We start from the raw sequence: 24,303 nt of genomic DNA on the forward strand, positions 1-24,303 counted from the left end.
TTATTGGAGACCTGAAAAAGATGTATGTTTGGTCCCTAGAAGAATTTTTTCTATTCCTATCTTCTTATCTTTCCTCTTAGGCTCATTGGTTTGCCACGGTCAAGTAACTTGTCTTTTTTGAAACCTGATAATGCTGCTGCTTCTTCTTCATGTAGCTTCCTCAGTTAGAGGGTGCAGCACCATATCCTCCCAGTTCTCTCTGTTGGTGGCTTTCCTTTTTGTTTCTGCATAGCCATGTGATCCTGTCCATGATCTTATATCTTCAGGCCATGTCCTTTGTTTTTTTGCGTCTTGATCCTTTTCCCATAATTTTTCCTTCTAAAACTGTTGGTATCCTCTGTCCTGCTGAACAGAGTTCTGCCAATCTCATCTTTCTCTGGATCATTTCCTATAATAAAGATCTGTGTGTTCTCATTCTCTGTAGGACATCTGTATTTGTTACATGTTCTGTCCATGAGATTTTCAGAGCTCTCCTATAGCACCACATTTCAAAGTCCATTATCTGTTGTCTTACTCTCTTCTTGAATATCCAGGTCTCACTTCCATATGTGAAAACTGGCCACACTAATGTTCTTATCATTCTTTTCTTTGTCTCAATCCCACAGAACTTCGAGCAGATCGTTATTTTTCCAGAAGGCATCTTTAGCTATGGCTGTTCTTATTTTTATCTCTTTATCTTGCTTTCCATCTGCAGTAAAGTAGGTGCCTAAATATTTGTATTCTGTTGTATTCAATTTTCATATTGTTTATGAATAAGAGGTGGTATCAAAGAGTTTCGAGACTAGGTTTGTAACACGCCAACAGATGAAAGCACAAGGCTGCACGCACAGTCACAGGGAGCACCTACCTTCATAAGTTAGTGTGTCAAAAAACATCGTCCTGTGTACATCAGGAGCTGTGCAACTGATGTTATTCTGACTACCTGCATTACCACATCTGCAATTTCATGATGGACAGCAAGTTAGAACAAAGAGCAAACGTAAAATTCGAGGATCATTACCAGTGACGAAACTTGGGTGTACAGGTACTACCATGAGACGAAGCAACAGTCTTCACAGTGAAAGAGTCCATCATCGACCGAAAAAGGCGAGGCAGGTCCGCAGCTCGACCAAGTGCATGCTCATCGTCTTTTTTGACATTCGCAGCATTGTGAATCAAGAATTCGTCCTCAGGGGCCAGACCGTCAATAGCGAGTTCTACTGCCAGGTTTTAAGGCATCTGAGGGAGGGCATTCGGCGAAAGCTATCAGATCTGTGGCGCACTAAAAACTGAATGCTCCACGACAACAATGCACCCTGTCACCGAGCTCTCCTCACACGTGAGTTTCTCGCCAGAAACAACATGATCTCACTTCCGCACCCACCCTACTCACCAGATTTGGCTCCTGCAGACTTCGCCCTCTTCCCGAAGATGAAGATCCAGCTCAAAGGTCACCGTTTTAACACCATTGCGGAGATCCAGTGCGAATCGCAGAAGGTGCTTGACATCCTTAGAAAAGAAGACTTCCAGGACACATTCCAGAAGTGGCAAGAACACTGGGAGCACTGTATTGATATGCAATGGGACTATTTTGAAGGTGATAGTGTGTAAACGTAGATAAATAAAGTAATTTCTCGTAAACAGAGCTAGTCTCGAAACTTTTTGATACCACCTCGTATATCTGGCTCGGATCTGTTTTCTTTTGAGATTTTCATAAATTTGGTCTTTTTTGCATTTATATCTAATCCAAATTCTTTAGCTTCTTCAATTAGTAGCTACAGTAATTTGATTAATTTATTTCGGTTTTTTGCTATTAGAATGGTATCATCAGCATATCTAAGATTGTTGTATTTTATACCATTGATACTAATTCCTGTTTTTTGTTTTTCGATCTTTTTCATCACTGTCTCACTTTAGATATTAAATAGATTTTGTGAAAGGATACAACTTTGTCTAACTCCTCTTTTTATTTTCACTACAGAAGCCTCAGAGTTGAACAGCTGCATATTCTGTTTGGTGTAAATCCGTTTTATAATCTTCAGTATATGATCTTCTATGTCTAATTTATCTAGTATATTGAACATTTTATGTTTTATCCAGTCAAAGGCCTTCTGAAAGTCTATGAAGCATATATAAATGTTCTTATTTCTTTCAAGCGATCTTTCCATTAGTATTTTTAGTTCCAGGATAGCATTAATGGTTCCCATTCCTCTTCTGAAGCCTTTCTGTTGTTCACTCAATTCACTGATTAAGGCTCTTTCGATTTGTGTGTTAACAATGGTTAAAATAATTTTAGATGCATGGGATATTAGGCTCACAGTTCTGTAATCCTCGTAATTTTGTGCATTATTTTTCTTTGGAATTGGTATGCAGATGTTGTAAAAACTTCAGGTAAGTCTATTGTTTATAGATATCTTGAATGGATTCCACTAAATAGTTGTTATTATTGCCAGTCAACGCTTTCAGCAGCTCAGCCGGGATATTATTGCACCCAGAGGATTTATTATTAGGAAGAGTCTTAATTACATGTTCTATCTCCTTTCTTGTCGGTAGAGTGGTATCTGTTGTTACTTAAGGTGTCGTGAATCATCTATCACATTATCATTATCATCATAGAGATCTGATAAGTACAGTACTCCATCCATCTTCCATTTATCTTTTCATTATCAATAATTATGTTTCTATCTTTGTCCTTGATGTTATTAGACTGTGTACGTTTTGCTTTTCCATTAAGTTCTTTCACTTTCAGGAATGCTTCTCTGGTTTTGTTCCTATTTTGTAATTCTTCTATCTCGGTGCACTGCCTATTTATCCAGTTTTCTTTCAATCTTCTGCATAACTGTTTGATTCTTTTATCCAATGTTTTATATCTTAATCTTAATCTTTCTTCTTCATTTGCTCCTCTTTTCCATGTTTTTCTTTCATCGATAAGGTTGATTACTTCTTGTGTTATCCTTGGTTTTTTCTTCCTTTCTTCTTTTTTATTTATATGGTTTTTAGCAGATGTTATGATAGCTGCTTGTAGTCTATTCCACTGAGAGGGTTCATTTTCGTTTTGGAGCTATGCAAATAGCAGTTCTGACATATTTTCATTAAATTTTGATTTTACTATTGGATTTTGTACCATTTGCAGATCCCATTTTAGGAGTTGACTTCTTTTAATTTTTATTGTTTTCAGGTGAATGTTCATCTTCATTAAGACCAGTCTATGATCAGATCTACAGTCAGCACTTGGCATCACCTTTGAGTTCTGTATTCCATTGAAGTAATGTTTACTGACCACAGTATAGTCTAATTGATTTTTGTATCTTCCATCTGGACTTTCCCATGTGTATTTTGCTGTTGGTTTTTTTGCTCAGAATAAGCCTTAGTTACAATAAGTCTGTGCTTGTTGCAGAAATCAATCAGTTTTTGTCCCCTCTCATTCCGAATTCCAAGTCCAAATGGACCCGCATGTGAAGATGTTCTCTCTCTCTGGTCCAACTTTTGCATTCCAGTCACCCATAGCACAAATAACTCTATATTTTTTGCCTCCAACTTCCTTTATACACCATTCTATTTCATCATATATGTTATCTATTTCTGCTTCCTCATTCTGTTCTGTAGGAGCATATATTTGAATAATCAGCATATCTCTAGGTTTAGACATCACTAGAATAGAATTGCCATTACTCTATCTGATTTTTTGATGCCATGGATAATATTTTTATTAGTTTTTTTCTCTACAATGAATGCTACACCTCTCCTTGATATTTCACCACCTGACATATATACATTATATATCTTGCCATTTGGAAGTTCATCATCAAATTCCTGATATATATCCTCAAGGGGGGGGGGTGTACAGGATATGATAGCACTACATGAAAAATTTACATCATTACTAACTTCCTATCTACAATTTTCCTCCAAATCAGTCTGTTAAATGTCAAGATTCCAATATTATCAGGTCTTATATTTCTGTCTTCCAAAGCACTTTTTACTGTATCAATCCACCTATATCTTGGTCTTCCTCTGGGTCGTTTTCCTGCCAACCTGGCAGAGAACACTTGTTTTGCTAATCTTTCCTCTCCCATTCTGTTTAAGTGACCATACCACCTGAGATTAGCTCTGCTAATGCATTCCTGGATGCTGACAGCATCCAGGAATGCATTTTTAATATGATATCGATATTGATGCCATCTATTCATGCACCTAATCTTTCTCGGGACTCTCATATCTGCAGTCTCTAGTCTTTGGTCAAGTGTTTTACTTCTAACCCAGCTCTCAGATCCATAAGTTAAAATTAGTATAAACACTGTCTTGTATACAGCTAATTTAGTGTTTTGGATAATTTCCTTCTTATTCCATATAAATTTATTCATTTAACTTTTTACCATACCAGCTTTGTTGATTCTGTTGTCTATTTCCATATTTAACTTACCATCTTCACTAAAAATTGTGCCTAAGTAGCTGAAATATTTTCCTTGTTCCACAGGTTCAACAACTTTTCCTTTTTCATTGTGTCAGTTGCTTTCTCTTAAGCCTCAAAAAAATTCTTCCACTTCTACCTTAGTAGAACCTTCTATGGGACCATAGGCACAAATAAGTCTCATTGTCCAGTTCCCCATTCTCAATTTGCCCACATTACTCTACTTGAGACTGCCTGCCACTCACGAAGGTTAGCCTCGCATTTAGTGTTGAATACTATGGCTACGCCTTTTTTTTTTCCCTTGATTGTCATTGCCTGAATATAACATTTTGTATTTATTGCTCAGAAAGATCTCACAAGTTTTTGTCTTTTTTGTTTCAGTCACCTCTATTATGTTGATCTGGTATTATACTGTAGTGAATCATGATATAGTTTGGGTCCTTGTACATGTGTATATATAATGTGTGTGCTGTTGTTTGACTTAAATATAAAGGACAAATCATTGAGTAATTATATTTATTGAAAGTAGTTATTACTCCAACACATTAGTTATCTCCTTAATATTACCATAATTAATAAATAACTTCAAATTTGAAGTTATTTCATATGGTTGATGTTGTTTTTATTTTTTAATTATACCTTTTATTTGTGCTTGTAAAAATAAAAGTTCAAGATGCAGATTCTTGAGAGTACATTTTTCATATTTTTATATTATTTTCTCATGGACCAAAGATTATTTATACTTGGAATTGGTCAAGAATTTGAGTGTAGCCTCCAGCCACCTGCCCTGCTATGGTCAATGAAACATACCAGCCATCATATTGTCAGATATATGTATTATTGTGCAAAATAGTTAGTTAAACATTTCTTTTCATAAGTCACAAGGAAGATGTTATTTTTGTCTATGGCTTCTGAAGTCTTGTTTAGATATAAAATAGACTTATTTAGTTAGATATTAGAGCTTAACTGATTTTTATGAGCTCTCAGAAGTTTTGTAATGTTTGTATTGTGATGATTTTTTATGTTATCACTAACAAGAAAAGCAATGGTTACTGCTATATTATTGAAAGTAATTAAGTGAACTTGCCTCGGTGCATAAAAGATTGTGAAATGAAGAATTGTTATAATTTTCTCTACTTTCATTTTGAAATTATAATTAAACTTTCCTACACTATGAAGAAAGAACTTCATTGTTTCAAACACATCACTAAAAACAGTAATGGCAGTGCATATTGATGGACTGGAGCAGAAATTGTTCTAATCTGTTTCCGTGTGTGTGTGTGTGCAGAAGCAAAAAGAACATTATCGAGCATTACTAAGTGTTCAGCTGTTTGAAGAAAGGAGAGGAACACAACAGGAGAAAAACTGTAAAGCTTCTTTGTCTTTAGTATATGAAGATGAAGCAGACATTAGAAGAATAAGAAATGGAAGATTGAGAGAAGATATCCTTGTATAAAGAGATGTGGGAAGTTTATTGTAGTTATTATTCCATATAGAATTTTTTTAATTTGGTTAAAGCTGAAAAGAACTTTATTGCTCTCCAATCACATAAAAATGTGCCCAGGAAAGTTTGTTTTATTTAGGATTTTAATTCTTAAAAGTTATTAAAATTGTTGATATGGTTTTAGTTATTTGGAGTTATTCGAAAGTCATGAAACTGTGTTTCATCACTTCAGAACAACTTTTTTGATAGTTTATTCAATGGAGCTTGCTATTACTTTTGTATAGAAAGTGAATGAAGTTGAAATGTCTTGGATGAAAACAAGATATTTATTTTCTTCGGTGGTCCATGATTTGCAATGCAAGAAGAATTTAACTTGCATTGCTGCCATATAGAGAGCAGTTGTAGTGCTGGTTTTTCTCTTGTATGAATTCAAGAAGGAATGAAAATTCTTTTGGCTTATTGAAGGGAAACTGCGTAGCTAAAGCGTTCTTCATGTTTGAAGTTGTGATTTAAAGAATCTGCTGGTGCTTGCATAGTTAAGCTATACTGATTTTATTTTGTATATTTTAGTTTTTGTAAAATTAGAGATTTTTATTTTGAGTAAGGTGTGTGAAGAGTCACTCTTAATGAGTTTCAATGGTAAAGGATAATAAACAGGTTAAAATATTTGAGATTCAGGGATATGAAGCTGTGTGCAATTTCAAGTTGTAGTTTAGTTCATTTGCTTTCTTTTTATTTTGAAGTTCAGAGTTAAACTACTCATAGTGGAGGGAATAATTTACTAATAGCACATTGACAGGATTATATGCACAAAACAAAGAAAGTAAAAAATATACCCCCCCCCACACACACATTTTATACATACCATCATATTTATTACTGATTTAAGCAATACTTACTGCACTTTGGTTGGCTAAGTCCCACCTTGCCAGCCCTTCTCTGTTCAGTCAGTGCCTAACAGATATACACTTATAGGGTGCACTATGTGAAGATGAGTATTGTTCATTAATAATCTGTACACCCCTTTGAGGATATATATCAGGAAATTGATGATGGTAATGATATATTTTGTAACCTTGTTATTTCCATCTCAATGGTAGTTCAATGGTACACTTCATATCCATGTTTTGCATGAAGATTAAACATGTCACATCTGATATGGTGGTTAAACCACATTAAATATATTCTTATATTTTTGTTGCTATGAAAAATGATTATTTTATTTTACTGATGGTTAAAAGAATTTTGATCCTTTTTTGTTAGTATCTGAATAAGCTGTCGACTGACAAGAAATGTCAAGCATCTCAATTATTTTCTTGTTATTAATATCTTACATGTGTGAAGTCGTTATTCCAAAAATATAGCATTTCAATTATTCAGCAAATTTGGAAATGTGAATAATTTTATATTTTAACTAAGCTCTATTTAATTAATTTTCTTGAGATATTATTCAGGCTGTTTTAACATTAACATCTTATGTGGTATGTATTTTATTAACGGAATTTACAGATATGATTTGTTTCTCTAATGAAGAGAATTTGAATTTGTTTCTTTAAAGAACACATGGGTTTAATATAAAGTAATAATTTATATTTCACTAATGATTTTATCTAAGCAACACTGATACAGACTTTTAGAAACTATAAGCAGTATATGAAATTAATTCACCATGAAACAGCATGATGCACTAACTGGAAAACATGCTCTATAGATGAACCACTCTCTGTGTAAGATTATACAATGAAGGTTGCTTAAAAACATTTAAAAATGTTATTTTGCCATCCTGGCTGGCTAAATGAATAGCATATCTGCTCTATACCTGATAAGTTGTTGGTTCAAATCCCACCCTGGGTATGAATGTTTATAAAGTTCTGCCTTGGACGAGCTTACATAACTTCTTGAATTTATAAGACACACACACACATCCTGTTGTGGAAGACAACACTTCCCATATCCCAAAAAATGGACATTAAATCATTTTTGTTAGGTTTGGATGATGTAAAAATGAATTAGGAATTTGTTGACCATTTTGTTACTTTACTAAAGCTTGTAAATGTTTTTGACATGTAGTTGAAAATTTTATCACTGAAGATTTCAGTTATTTAATGTGAGTTTTCTGTCTCTTTTTTATCATTTTAATAATAACTATGGTTTAGATGTAATATGAGAATGCACATAAGCACAAGAAAAACTGAATAATTATTTGATAATTTAGACATTGACTATTTGTAAAGAATAATTTAATCCATTCTCAACTCAATGATCCAAATGTTTACATAATAGTTGCAAACAAGGTAAGAACAAATAACAATCAAGTATTTACATATCAGTTTACGTACCTAACAGATTTAAATCCTTTCAAATAACACATAATTGAAGAGATTATGTATAAGATTAAAAAAAATAAATAAAAATAAATTACAGCTGCTTATAAGAATTTCCTAGCCCATTGGCATTGATAATCTACCACTTTGAATCAAATTTGGGTGATATAATAGAGCTTCAGAAAAAAAGAACTTCTGTGGATGAGTGTAGTATCTTTCCAAAGGATCTACGGTTTCAACGAAATATTCTTATGGGATTCAACCCCCCCCCTTCTCCCCATCCCTTTGGAGGAGTAGGTTGAGTCCTCCTGAAGAGGGATTAAGTATATATATTTTCTATGACTGTAGATCTGTGCGTGTTCATGGGGGCCAGCTTGCCTGTTCTGAGGGACGAAAAAACTGAGTGTCTGAGTGGAAAACTCAAGTATGAGATCGGCTAACTCACCTTTAGACTAAAGAGATTCAGATAAAGGTTCCTCATGTCATAGATGGGAATCGAACCCAGGTCTTTCCAACCAAAGGACTTTGTCTATAGCGACTGAGCTACAGAGGCTCTTATTCCTCCTGATTAGTTTAGTCAAAAATGGTATAGCCATTTTTGAATAAAGAAGTTGATGATGTTCACAGGGAACGATATACATGGGTAAAAAAAGAGTAGGCCTATACTTAGTGAATAAAACCCCTAAAAATTTATTGCAAGGTACAAATATAATGGCAAGGTTAAACTTCTTCAAAATTCTGGCGACACCTTCTAAAATGTTGATATAGAAGCAGAACCATTCTCTCAGTGAAGAGTATACAAAGAAGACCTGTTGTTAATACTTTGAAATGTTCCCAATGGTTCTTTGGATGGCATGGGAGTTGTATCCATTTTCCAGCATCAGTTCTTTGATATTAGCTGCTGTTGCAGAGCTGCAGAGAATACTACTGGAATGCTATCTCTGTAACATCTAAAGAATCAGTCACTAAAAGTTTCTGGTTTTCTCTTTAAATGACCTCTGTTGAGAGCTGGATTCTGGTTTCTTGGCAATTCTCCACAATATATTCCAACTTGCAACAGATTTTTATGCTTTTTTACCCATCATTAAGGGCATACTACTTCCTCTTTCTTTACCTATTGTATATCAGGTTTCCTGTGAAGCTTAACTCTCTTATTCTGGTCAAACTAGACAATTTCATTGAGAACATGATTAAGTGATTATCCAGTTACCTCATTATGGTTGTGGAAGGGAGAAATGCACCTGTCCAGTTTTGCTCAACTTTCCTGAGCTTGTCTAGAGAAGCCAATTTTGCATGAGCACTTGTTTACTTAAATCTCTCAAGCCCAATTTTATTACCAAAATTTGAATTAGAATGATAGTTTATCTGTCTATAATTAGTTTGATTTTATTTGTTTCTGTTAATACCAAGTGCTATTAGTGTTATATGCACGTTCTGTCAGTTATTATATCAGTTGTAGAGGCACATCATGTGGAATGTCACACTTACCTTGAACAATTGGCCAGTTGTTATATGCTTTTGCCTTGCTCTTCAAACTAGATAGAGGCTTTGTATCAGTTCAAATTGAAGTTATTCTAAATATTTGATGTTTGTTATCAGTAAATATTTGTATTGTTTTAATTGCATTTATATATTTTCTTATATTATGTCTGAACTTTAGTTTGCTTTAAAAGTTTCCCATCATGAATAGAAAGGAATTTTCAAAGCAAAGCAGTAGGCTAAGTAAGAACAGCTCCATGTTCTGATTACTTTCTTAAAGTGTAGCTTACAAGCAGATACTGCACTTAATAATTAAACTGTTGTTGACTAAAAATGGTCATTTCGGAAAAACTTACTCCCCAGCTTATAGGTAGTGTATTCGGGTCTGCTCCCTTTGGAAGAGTAACATAAACTGCAGAATTTTGATTCCTTGTTTGCTAACAGACATCCGAGTTGGACAACACACCTACTGGCAAGCGGTAGTGAATGTATTTGTGCAACTTTCTATGAAATAAAGGTTCTAGCAAAAGGACATAATTTTGCTATATTATAAACACTGAATCTTTTTTTTTTTTTTTTTTGTAACAAAATATAGAACAAAACATTTTGTGCCTTTCAGGGAATAGTGCAAACAAATTATACTTAGATGGGCGTTCTGTTTTGTTTACGGTCAAACTTCTTTCTCCTAATATTTTTCTGACCTTCATGTTCTCTGGGAAATGATAAAGGAGAAGCATCTGATGTAAAAGATTGGGCACGTTTAACCCCCGAACCATCTAGGACATCTATAGAAGGCCAGCTAAATCTGGATATGATTCTATTGAATAACATGGATAAGAAGCATTTCGGTCTCACTATTTATCCATCTCAGCCTGTAGGGGTGTTAATAGAAAATTATGCTCTTATTTAGGATAATTTTCTAGACGGTGATCAGATGAAGAAACTGAAGACCTTTTTATTTAAAAAAATAAAAAATATATAGTCAAGGATAGGAATACTATTATGAAGTTATGAACACATTGAACAACATCTCATTTCTATGATTTTAAAAAAATTCCACAACAATGGCTGCCTTTGAGACTTGTTGTTAATCATAATAACGTACTTACTTGTAAAATTGCCAAATTCTTATGACTTCTAAGTATACGTGCGGAACAGTTCAATTCCTTCATTAAAAATTCTTCAGTTTTTCTTTCCAAAATTAAGAATGTTATTTTACATCCAACAGATGTATGTTTTGATATCTTTGACTGTGCAATATTCCTTGTTTGGGTAATCTTTCAAGGTACCCATGGTATGACTATAAACAACAAATTACATGATAACTACAGTAATTAACTTTAATGAAATGAAAGTATTCCGTTCTGAAAATAACAGTACATCATCAGTGTGTGTAGAAAACAAGCAAATCAAAGAAACTGGAATACACAGTACATACAACAATCGATTTGCCAATTAAAAATGGTTGGTGCATGCTAAAAATTAATATATTAATAAAACTATTTTTGATGGTTACATAAAATGAGAATCTCCCAAACTTTTTTTTGGGGGGGGGGGGAGAGAGAGAGAGAGACAATCGTTACAATTCAGATTTGGCTGATGTAAAAGGGCTTCGCAACTTTCTTCAAAAAGGTGTTCATATTTAAAACTTCTATGGAGAAGGCTAACTTCATGCCACCAGATACTGTGTTTAGTGTCAATACTATGTTGTGCCAGACCAGACTTTTGAGATTTCATGTATTCAATTGAACATGACAAAATTTCATGCCGGCTGAGGCATCGCCTGGTTAAACAAGGCCCCCATTGTTTTTGCCAGGGAACCAGGGCGAACAGCAAAAAGTCAGCTACTAGAACAAATCTGAAAGCACACCCCCAACTCTAGATCACCAGAGTTAAAGATCGGTACTATCAACATAAGAAGCCTGAATGGCAAAGAAATGGAGCTAGCTGAGGAATTAGATAAGTACCAGATCGACATAATAGAGGTGACTGAAACAAAAAAGATGAAAAGTGGCGAGATCTTTCTGAACAATAAATACAAAATGTTATATTCAGGCAATAACAATCAAGGAAAAGAAGGATTAGCCATAGTATTCAACACAAAATACGAGGCTAATCTTCTTGAATGGCAGTCAGTCTCAAGTAGAGTAATGTGGGCAAATATGAGAATGGGGAACTGGACAATGAGACTTATTTGTGCCTATGGTCCCACAGAAGGTTCTACTAAGATAGAAGTGCAGGAGTTTTTTGACGCTTTAGAAAAAGCAACTGACACAATGAAAAAGGAAAAGTTGGTCCTTGTTGAGGATCTAAATAGCAGAGTAGGAAATGATTGTCAGACATACAAAAATATTTTGGGAAAATTTGGAGAAAAGAGCAAAGCCAATAATAATGGCAAATATCTGTTGGATTTCTGCTCAGGTCTTGAACTGGTTATTACTAACACCATGTTCCAACATAAAAATGTGCACCAATTCACATGGAGAGAAGAGGCAAGGAATAAGAAAAGTCTCATTGACTATGTTATTGTTGATAGTGATGTTTTCCCCCTGGTGCAGGACACCAGAGTGTACAGAGGATTTGAAATTGGAAGCGATCACTATTTAGTCTTGACCAGGATAAAATTGAATTTCGTATTGAAAAGAATAATATGTAAGAAAGTTTTAAAGCGAATAAATTATGAGCATCTCTCAGATGTGAACTGTAGACTAAAATACACAAAGATTATTGAAGAAAAAATGAAAGAGTTTGAGAACAGGAACCAAACCTTGGAGATTCAGTGGCAAGCGTTGAAGAAAATGCTGATTGATTTAGCCAGAGGCATGTGGCTGAATCAATCAGAAAAAGATTGATTCAGCCACATGATCAACCACAGAAAATCAGAACTCCATGGTGGACACAGGAAGTTAAAGAGGCAGTGAAGGAAAAGAAGAAAGCATATCAAAAGTTCCTGGCAAATAAGTCAGCTTGTGCTCTTATAGAATACTGAGCCAAATGTAAGAAAGTGAAACACTGTGTAAAACTAGCTAAACAAAAGTCATGGGATGACTTTGGCAAGAACATAGAAAATAAATATCAAGAAGGTGGTAAGATATTCTGGAAGTTGTTGAAAAGCTTAGAAATCAAGGAAAGAGTGCTGTAAAAGGAGTTAGAGATGATAAAGGTTACATGAAAACAGGAGGAGAAGAAGAAGATATCCTTGAAGTATGGAGTGATTACTTCGAAAAATTGATAAATGAAACAAGCAGTGATAGCACAGTGGTAAAAATGAATAACTGTTGTAATAGATATGGTATGAAGGTGAGCATGACAAAGACAATGAAAATAGGTAGAATTGTTGAAAATGTCAACTGTGTTGTGAATGGGGAACCTGTGGAACAAGTAAAACATTTGAGCTACTTTGGCACGAATTTTAGTGAAGATGGTAAATTAAATATGGAAATAGACAACAGAATCAACAAAGCTGGTGTGGTAGGAAATCAATTGAATAAATTCATATGGAATTAGAAAGAAATTAGTCGGAACACTAAATTAGCTGTATAATACAAGACAATGTTCAAACCAGTTTTAACTTATGGATCTGAGAGCTGGGTCAGAAGTAAAACACTTGACCAAAGACTAGAGACCGCAGATATGAGAGTCCTGAGAAAGAGAGGCGTGAACAGATGGCATCAATGGCAATATCATATTAAAAATGAACATATTAGAAAAGAACTTGACATAGTAGGCATCCAGGAATGCATTAGCAGAGCTAATCTCAGGTGGTATGGTCACTTAAACAGAATGGGCGTGGAAAGATTAGCAAAACAAGTGTTCTCTGCCAGGTTGGCAGGAAAACGACCCAGATCAAGACCAAGATATAGGTGGATTGATATGGCAAAATGTGCCTTAGCCGATAGAAATATAAGATCTGATAGTGATAATATTGGAGTCTTGACAAGTGACACTGATTTGGAGGAAAATTGTACATAGGAAGTTAGTAATGATGTAAATTTTTCATGTAGTACTATCATATCCTGTACACACCCTTGAGGGTACATGTCAGGAATTTGATGATGATGATGATGAAGAATTGATGTTCATTAATTCCTTTTTTCCACAGAACAGCCTGTCTGCCCAAAGTATGTCAGATTCACAAGGTATCTGGTAAATGCCAGCTAATGATGGAGGTGACAATTTGTCTTTTGTAAATGGCAACAGTTGAGAAATTTTGTTGATAGGAAAATATGTTGGAATAAGGTGATACTTCTTCAAAATTCTACCAATAAGTTCATTGATATCAGAAATATAAGGAATTGGAACCCTGCAGACTCTTAAAGAATCCTGAGGGTGTTGGAACACAGGAGTCAATTATCTCCTTGATTTAATAGGGTTGTAGTTTTGATAGTGAGAAGCTCTTTTCGTAAGCTTGAAGGAGAGTAGCACACATTATGTGCTCTTTTAATTAAAGACTTGATAACACCAATTTTTTGAGAAATGTGATTGAGCAGACTTTTTATAAAAATGTATAAGCCAGTAAAGGTAAGTTTTTGATAAACACTGATTGATAAATTACCGGAGGCTGTGTGTGTCAGAAGGATGTCCAAGAATGATAAACTACCAGCCTTTTCTTTTTCCATAATGAACTGAATGCGCAGATGAAGGCTACTCTGATCCATTGTAGGAAAGTGGCAAGTTCATTTTCAGAATGAGGCCAAACGGCGAAAACATCAACATAATGAAACCAAAGAGAGTTGGAGATGAATGAATGGGAACAAGATATCTTTCAGACGGTTCAAAAAATAGTTTGCCAAAGGTGGAGACAGGTCTATCCATGGCAGTGCCTTCAGCTGATCTGTAGATCTTGTTTTTCCTGTAATAGCCTGATTCTATAACAATCGAAAATGCCGTGCAATATTAGGAGGGTAATCATCATATAGTACTATATATATATATATATATATATATATATAGGAGCATTCGCAAACCGCATGCAACTCGCATCCATGTGTCATGTGGCTCTTCATGCCCGACCAGGAAAAAATAAACAGAATAATAGGAAGAGAAAAGGAGACAAAAAAGATGAAAAAAATAATAATAAAAAGAGAGAGAAGAGGGATAGAAAAAAAAACTGGGTTAATAAAAATTACTGCAATAGAAAAAGTTTAATTCAAAAACACATTAAATTAAGTTTACTTTGGACAATTAGAATAATTTTAAACTCGAAACATGATAATTTTAGTTATTTACTAGTAGAGGCCTTCCTTATATTCATTTTCTCAATAAACTCCTTAAAATTAGGCTTGTAACTAGTCAAAGCAGTTCTTACATGTTCGTTCAAACATTCTTCATGTAAAACAGATCTCTATTTAGATTTAATAAATTTAAGTGTTGAATATAGCACTTCACAGTAGTATGTGGTCCCTAAAATGAAGATGAGTTTTCTAGCGCATTGCTTAAGCGTTGGATACTGTTGTTCTGGAACTTGCTTCCAAAACTCAATTACAGAACATCCACTTCACTAGCTTCATTCCTTCATCCTCTTGAAGTTTTAAAAGCTCCAGTTCTGCAGCTGCGACATCCATCACAATTGGTTTTGAAATTTGAAATAGGACAAGCAGGTTCACGAGGAAAGGATTTTTTAAAAAAGCAAATGTCGGCTGAAGTTCTCTAAGTTCACAAAATCGATTGTTGAGTTCTTTTCAGCTAGATCATTTAATTTGCTAACATAAGATCCCGTTTCTAATTCCACTCCTGGTGAATTTGTCAGAATTTTCTTCAGACAAAGTGATTAAGTCTCTCTGGAAAAGTTGCAGTTTGCTTTGGAAGCTTAGCATGGTCTGTGCGATATTGGTTATTAGTTTTTCTTTCCCTTGAAGTGAAATGTTTAATATTTCTAGATGCTGGAAAACATCAGTGAAAATTGCCATGTCTGCCAACCACTGGGTGTCTTCGAGATGAAGGAAAAATTTCTCCTTCTCTCTCTATTGACCCAATCTGTTTGATTGGGTCAAGCAACAAAAAAAAAATTGTTTAATACATTGCTAACTGAGAACCACCTTACATCTTTCGAGTTCATCGTAGCACACATGGATATTAGCAGTTTGAGTCCAGTTTACAATGTGCTGGCGGCCTTCGTCTGAGTTAGCAGAAAAGAGAACGTGGCTAGAGAGAGCGCTAGCTCTAGTCCTATTATAGGAGATATCTCTACGGTGTTCATCCAAACGTAGAAGGATGGATTTGGCAGTCTGTCCATAATAAGGCTTTCCGCAATCACACAAAATCTTGTAGACTCCTGGAAACTGAGTAGGAAGATGTTTCTGTTTATATTTGAAAAGTAATGAACGAAGTTTTGGAAGCGTAGTGTAGCACGTTTTGAAGTTAAATTTCCTGAGGATCTTTGCCAGTTTTGGTGAAAGAGAGCTGATGTAAGGCAAGGAGATGAAGGCTCTTGGGGGAGGGGGGATCTTCAGCAGTAGTTGAGTGCCTGGGTGAAAGAAATTTGTCAATCTGTGTATATATATATATATATATATATATATATATACAGGGTGTTCGGGATAAATTTGACATATTTATAATTAATTATATTTTTCCGTAAGTTACATGTATTAACACACACTTCTCTTCATTTAAAAGTTTGGACCCTTCTTCATTCATATACAAGATGTCAGAAAGGATGGATAGCTGGAACCCACCTGAATCATGGAAGAGAATAACTTGTATCATGATGATTCGTGCCCGCCATCAAAATAAGGATATTACGACTGCTGCCCAATGCTCCCTGAATACAGTAAAAACAATCAGGCATGAACTAGAGACTTGCAATGGTGACTACGAGGATGTAGCAAGAAGAAAGATCCCTAGCAGACGATCTGATTGCGTTCGTACAGCAGAATTCCTCGCAAATCTGCAGGAACAGGTGTTGAAGAACCCTGGCATTGGAATTCGGGCTTTGTTCGTGGAGTTGCTAACTGTAGTCAAGCCGTGGATAACAAGGGTAGCCAATGGTAGGCCGTATGTATGGCAGCAGGATTCGGCCCCTTGCCACACCTCTGGGAAAAGTCAAAAATGGTTGTCTGAAAATTTCTACGACTTCACCAGTCCAAATGTTTGGCCTCCAAACTCCCCAGACCTTAACCCCATGGATTATTTTGTATGGGGCGCAGTTGAAAAAGACACCAATCGCACTTCCAGTAATACAAAAGCCCAGTTAATGGATAAAATTAAAACAGTTTTTGCGGCCCTTCCCAGGGAGACTGTAGCATCAGCTTGTTCGAGGTTCCGAAGCAGAATTGAAGCTGTGATCGATGCTAATGGTGGTTATTTTGAGTAAATCTTGTTGATAGTATTGTAATTAACTCTGCCTGTAATGTTTTTTTGTCAATTCATTAAATTTAATAGATACAAAGAAGATTTTCTTTTTCCTTACGAAACTGTCAAATTTATCCCGAACACCCTGTAGTTCCGGATGTAGTTTTTTTTATAGTTGCATTCCAGGAATTAAATTGTCACATCTCGTATATCATTATGCATGTTACCTGTTTTTTAATTTATTCATGCATTTCTTCTGATGTGAAATAAGAATTTTCTTGAAACTAGTTGAGTAGTTAAATTATTCTATCCGAAACTGTTCAAGAATACCATCAACATATTTCTAATTAAGTAAAGTAGCTTTAAGAGGTGAACTGCAGACTCAACTGTACATATATTATTTGAGAAAACACAAAGGAGTTCAAAAGGCGAGAACCAAACCTTGAAGTCTCATTGGTAAACTCTGAAGAAAACAATGATTCTGTGAGACTCCGATCAAGTTATATGCAAGGATAAAACTGTCTAAAACAGTGTATAAATGCACAAGGGGTCTTTCTTCAAGGCAACAGTAGCCATTAATTTATAGGTCCAAATGTAGGTTTTTTACAGGTGCATTCCGGGAATTAAATTGTCACACTTCGTACTTCCATTACGTGTTCAAATTTTAAAACACTTGGCAACTAGATGTTCATCCCTGTGAATAATGCAATGTATAGGTAGGAAAGCAGGATATGATTCATCATTCTCAAGGAGCCCCATGAGCTCTTTAGTTTTACCTCTCATAGCTGAAGCACCATCAGTTGCAATGCTGATGATTTTTCCTCATGATACCGAAGCTTTTGTAAGTGCAACATCGAGAGCTTCTTTGATGTCAGAGCCACATGTTGTATCTTTCAACACTATCAAGTCCAATAGCTCTTCCTTGACGTCCAAGTTATGAGATACAAAGCGGACAAATATAGCTAGTTGTGATTTGTCCTGAATATCTGTAGATTTATCCAAAGTCAGACTAAATGCAGCACAGTTTTTCGAGTTATGGTGTAAATTATTTACAATGTCAGCACTGATAATGGAAATTCTCCTTTCAGTTGTTTGCCTGGAGACTGGCATTTGTTCAATCAGTTTGAGTAGTTTTTTATTATCCAGGTCTAAAATTGAAATTATTTGTGCAATATTCTTTTTCACAAATTCTCCTTCCATGTACAGACGTTTTGCCTGTGCAATATTAAATGCTAAAATAAAACCAGCCTTGGTAGTAACATCAGCCTCTTTAGTAAACATGGACATCAATTTACTCTGACCATGGAGTTGTTCTTTCAAAATTGAAAGTTTAGTTTGCTCAGATCAGAGCCAAGAAGAAATTCTATACTAAAATTACTGTTATGTGTGTCATAATGATGCTTAAGATTGCTGATTTTGAATTGTGCAAGTGTTATTTGGCATATGCCACACATTGGTTTACTTTGTCGTTTCACAAAAAGAAACTCCTCTTCCCACTTCTGGCTGTGTTCCTCTTCATATTTAGGTTTTTATGCAACATTTCTAAGCACTTGAAAAAGAGTTCAACGATAACAAGCACTGTCGATGGACTCGCGCAATAATATATTGAACAATACTGATAGTTACATTTCTGGCACTTATCTATCATGTTGTGGTGGGCAGGCATAGCCTCTGCATCTCCACCACCCACCAGCATGCATACACTCACTCCCATACTCACTGCAACCTTTGACCGCCGCGTCGGTCAAAGGTTGCAGCTCTTTTAAGTCTTATTGGGATTATTTTGGCTCCAAAGGATGCTTAGTTGCCCACCCCTGATATATATATTTATGTTAAAGATACCAAGCTATTTTAAAACTGGTTTTAATCCATTTCCTATCTTTAGCATATATTATACCCAAGGTAAAAAAACTTTCTACACACATATATATATATAATTAATTTTTTAACTTGAGGATTCTGTATATTAGGGTTACCAAGTAATTTTATAAGCTTGGTTATTTAACTCCTAATCCCGAGTAAGCAAACAGTTGTTGGTGCCTGAAACATAGTTCAAGTCTAAAGATGGTACAACAACATCTTTAGCCACCTTTACAATGAGTTGCCCTGGTGTTTAACTCCTAATCCCAAGTAAGCAAACAGTTAAGTTTGCACCTGAAACATAGTTCAAGTCTAAAGATGGTACAACAACATCTTTAGCCACCTTTACAATGAGTTGCCCTGGTGTTGTACCATCTTCAGACTTGAACTATGTTTCAGGTGCAAACTTAACTGTTTGCTTACTTGGGATTAGGAGTTAAATAACCAGCTTATAAAATTACTTGGTAACCCTAATATACAGTGTCCCCAAGTTAAAAAATTAATTACATCTATATCTCCTCCTGAGATTCTTATTAAAAATAAGAACACCTTGTAGCAACTTGTATAGGTAAAGTTGATAAGGCTCGCTCTGTATTACTGAAACTCTGTATTATTTAGGGTTTAGCTACTCACTGAGGAGACCTCAAAAAAGGTTGAAACTGGTCTGGGTAGTGACCCCACCCATAATGTATTGCAGTATACATCTTCTAGTGAGATGTGCTTTACATTATGGGAAATACTAAGAATAGTGATCAGAGCTTTACCCACCTTTACAATGAGTTGCCCTGGTGTTGTACCATCTTTAGACTTGAACTATGTTTCAGGTGCAAACTTAACTGTTTGCTTACTTGGGATTAGGAGTTAAATAACCAAGCTTATAAAATTACTTGGTAACCCTAATATATAAGCAAAATAATAGTCCTGTAATGTATACACTGAAATGATTTTAGATTAGATTGTGCATAATTACACAAGCTAGAATCAAAAACACATACATGAACTAAAGGAAAGTGACTGACTATATTGCCACTTTGTATGTATATAATTCTTGAGGATATAAGTTTATCCACTTACCCCAAATTAAATACATACACAGAGAATCTTCTGGATGAAAATAAACCATACTTAAACAGCTGTTATTTGTTAAATTAGAATAAGAGGAAAGTGCTCATCAGTATTTGAATAGAAAATCTAGGAGAATGCAGATGTGAATTCAGATATATGAAATCAGCATTATCTGGTAATTGATTCATGACATCATAATTTATGTGTATATGATACTTAAAAACCAAATTATTAACTGAGGAATTTAATAAATTTGATTTAAAAGATTAATCATAATATTTACACATTCTGTAATTAAAACTGACAGATTCATGGTATCCTTCAGTTTTGATTTATTTCATCTATTTTACTTTTGCAGCAGAAAGAAATGGGAAAAAAAAGAAGCGTGCATGTAGGCAGTATTCTGTTCTTCAGAAGCATATGAAAAATCCTGTACTACATGAGCCATTTAAAACAAATACCATTAATAACAGATCATTAAAGAAAACAACAAGATCAAAAGTAAGTCACCAGGTATTTGTCAAAAGAGATGTTTTACCTAGTAAAAACAAACTTTCTCTGTGCCCTCAGCTGCATCCTGCAAGAATGCCTGATAATACCAAAGAGAAGGACCAAGAAGATACTCTCTCACATCCTGAGATTACAAAGAAATGTAAGGTTTTACAAAAGAGAACAAAATTTAAAAGTGTTTCCTCTAATTGTAATGGTGTTCTTTACAAGAGTGTAGAAGGATTAAATGTTGACAAAATAGAGTTTAATGAAAAAGAGAGAAATTTGTTAAATAGAACTGAAGTTTGTAAATCCCTAGAAATCAATTCCATTCACTCAGTAATTGTGACAAGATCAAAGTTAGCAAATGCCAAAGAAAAAATTGCAAACATTAATGATTTTTCTCTTTTTCATGACATTCCAACTGCTCTGGGACCTGAAACTTTATTTCTTTCAAGAAAAAGTGCAAAATTTGTTGACATTAAAATAAACAACAATAATGGCGGTAGCAATAATGGCAATAGTGAAACTAAGAATAATGCCAAATCTGGCATGAAGTATGTGGAAAAAATAAAGGAGAAAAGATTTTCAACTGTGCTATGCAGAAAAGGTAATCAGAGTACCCATAAGTTGCTTTCTAATAATTGTAAAATGTCTTCTGATATCTTACCTAAAACATCCCCAGTAGGAGGAACCGCTGAACCAGCTTTCATATATGAACAGCCTTATCATGATCATTGTTATACAACAGCAACAGGCAAAAAGCGAGGCATTGATATATTCCACTTTGAGCTTGATACTTCTTCAGAAGAAGAGGATAAAAAGGATATTAATTTCTCCCAAAATAAAAAATGTAATATGTCACATACCTTGTCAGAAATGAAAATTCCAACGCCTGCATTTCCATTTGTTTATGTCCCACATCTTCCTCATATTGCTCAGATAATTGAACTTGGACCCTTAAGCGAGACATCTGCTGTGTGTGGTAAGTGTGCAGCTTTATTGCATTAATTTAAAATTAAAGTTTTATCATTATAAAAACGGAATGCAACTCCTTTTGTTATTAAATGATTTATTTAATATTTACTAGAATTTTATTTTTAAATACTTCAGTTGTAGAATAAAACAAAATTATATTGCAGTTCATTTGAGTCTTCTTTTAAAATGAATCTATTGAAAACAATTTGAACTGCAACAACTTGGCAAATTTAGAAGAGCATTAGTGAGGTTGGTTACTGGTGTTGGACAATTCAGTCTAGCTTGCAAGCAACATTCCAATTCATCCTGCAGGTGTTCATAGGGTTGAGATCAGGACTCTGTGCAGGCTAGTCAAGTTCTTCACCTATCTCTTCAAACCATTCCTACACAGACCTTGTTTTGTGGAGGGGGGTGGGGAGGTGGAATTGCCATCATGTTAATGCTGGAAAAGGCCTTCACTGAAAAGTTGCCATAAAATAGAAGCACAGAATTGTTTAGAATGTCATTATAGGCAGCAGCATTAAGATTCTCCATCACTGGAACTAGAGGAGCCAGCCTGAACCATGAAAAACAGCCCAGGCCATGATTCTCCTCCACCAAACTTCGCTGTTGGCACAACACATTCAAACATTCTCCTGTCGTCCTCCAAACAAGAAGAAAAGTGTAATAGTAGGGCGTACCACAAGCCTTCTTCTCCTCTCAGAACCATGCCCACCACTCTGCCATATGGCCATCGCAATAATAATAATAATCCTGCAGTTCGTGCTCTGGATTTTTGTTTCCAAGGTAGAGCCCTGGCACTGTTTCTTTTAGGACTACTCCCCTGCAGATACCAATTAGTCTATAATTGCTACCTCTATCTTAATCTCCTTTATACAGTGGAACTATTTTTCTCTCTTTCCAGAGCTGAATCTTAACCAACTTGATCAATAGAGCTGCTAATTTCCTTGCACAGTCACATAATACATGATGATGATGATGATGATTTACAGTTTTAATTGCGCAAGGACAGTGAAGGTCATACTGCACCATATTAGAGGTTATAGGAGTGCACAAGATAAGATAATCACAAACATCCATGCTGGCAGCAGGATTCAAACTTGCGACCTGTTGGTTGGAGAGTTGTATGCTAACCACTCGGCCAACCAGGCCAGTACATAATACATGAGCTGATATCCCATCTAATACCATGGCTGTATTGGCATTAATGTTCAGTATCCCCAGCACCTTCAGTTATCTACTATATTCTCACATCAGTCACTATCACATCTAGCACTGCAATATCTCCACCTGGATGTTATGCACTTGTAAAATAATCACTCAGTAACTCAGTTATCTTATTTGTTTGTTACCCCTCTACCATTGGCACTTATTAAAGCTATCCTTCCTTAGCTGTTGTTCCTTTTACTTGACACACACACAGCGAAATAACTCTTTTGAATTTTCTTTGGCCTGCTCAGCTAGCCTCCTCTCAAAATCAGCTTTTGCCATCTTTACACTACTATACTGTCACCCCCCCTCTGGTACTACCCATGAACCTGCTGGTTGCTTTTCTCTTTATATACCTCTCACAGTTTTTTACTTTATCAGTTGCTGCTGCTGCTCAATGATGTTATTGATCCATTTAACTCCTACCGTGCTTATCCTCCCGACTCTGGATATAGAGTCCAATACTGTTTCCTTCAAACACTTCTGGACTATCTCCCACACACTGCTAACATCTTTATCCCCCAGATTCTTATGCTGTGGAATTGCTCCATCTGGCTCCTCAGTTTGTCATAATCACTTGCTTTGTAATTCCACACATACCTCTCCTTAACTGAAACTTCCACATGACTGGCATCTCAGATTCCATGATCACTTTTGCCAGTCGGGATGCAATATCACTCACTGCCTTGGTTACAATGATGATATCAAACATTTTTGCATTCCTAGACCTCTCCATTATGTTCTATCTCAAGTTATTATCTCTTAGTAGCTGTATAAATTCTATTTCCATCTCTCTCTGTGACTTCTTCCAATCTATGTCACCATAGTTGAAGTACTTCATGATAACTACTCATCATACACTCTTGCTAATTAGTTGATGCATATAATCTACATTCTCTCTTCCATCTCCAGTCTATAGTAGCAACCAACTGTATATTTCACCTTGTTGGCCTCTGTCTCATACCAGATAGCATCAAAATTCTGCCCTTGGCATCCCCATCTTACTGTTGAACTGCAATCCTTTTTGGTTTCAGTTCTCCTACTGTTGTTAGCAGTCCACTCATCTGGTTCCCTCTCCTCTGAAAATAATATGCCCATTGCATTCTATATTTATAACTATATCATTTTCTATCAATGTGTATAACCTTTGGTCACGTTGAACTGTCCAATAGTAGAAACTCCTCCTCCTTATTACATATGCTATTGGCATTAGTATACATAAACTGTAGTATCCCCTTTAGAGAGCAACCTTCCTTACACTTTGTGTTTTCTATCCCACTCAGTTTCTGAACCTGATGAGCTGCATTCAGCATTATCTAATGCAAAAAAAAAAAAACACTTTGTGTATTAAGACTTAAGTGCTGGGAAAAACTCATAATAAAAGTTTAATGGAGTGAAACAGCACTAGGAAACGATTTAAAATAATGTATTTATTGCTTCCAATATTTTATCTTTGTTACAGAGACATCATCAGGGAATACAAAATGAGACTTGTATTACACACACAAAGACAGCACAAAACACATGGAGAGTTGACGTGGTGGGGTGCATTTTATGGACACCTGTTGGCAGTGTGGGATGTAAATTTAGAAGAGAAAGACTGTTTTCAGAATCTGCTGCTGCTCTTAAAAATCAGCCTCATTTAAATAAATATGGTTGCATGAAACTTCCTAAAATATGGGAAACACTAATACTACGAGATCCTAGGGCACCAACAGGTGTTCATAGAGGGCACCCCGCCTAGTAGGACTCTAGTCTTTCATCCCTGTGTT

At 35.3% G+C, this 24,303-nt stretch overlaps 1 protein-coding gene across 1 annotated transcript in view; it reads left to right on the top strand.

The window, feature by feature from the left end:
- LOC150102533 (uncharacterized) overlaps positions 1-24,303 on the top strand; it is a 194,652-nt gene that overhangs the window by 94,111 nt on the left and 76,238 nt on the right. Inside the window, exon 5 of the mRNA XM_090399107.1 lies at positions 20,214-21,329. Coding sequence (XP_090255233.1) covers positions 20,214-21,329 — 1,116 coding nt within the window. The remainder of the gene's footprint in view (positions 1-20,213; positions 21,330-24,303) is intronic.

Source organism: Typopeltis vanoorti, chromosome 10 (assembly GCF_054136105.1).
Source record: "Typopeltis vanoorti isolate ZY-2024b chromosome 10, IOZ_Tvanoo_1.0, whole genome shotgun sequence".
NCBI classification, from domain to species: domain Eukaryota; kingdom Metazoa; phylum Arthropoda; class Arachnida; order Uropygi; family Thelyphonidae; genus Typopeltis; species Typopeltis vanoorti.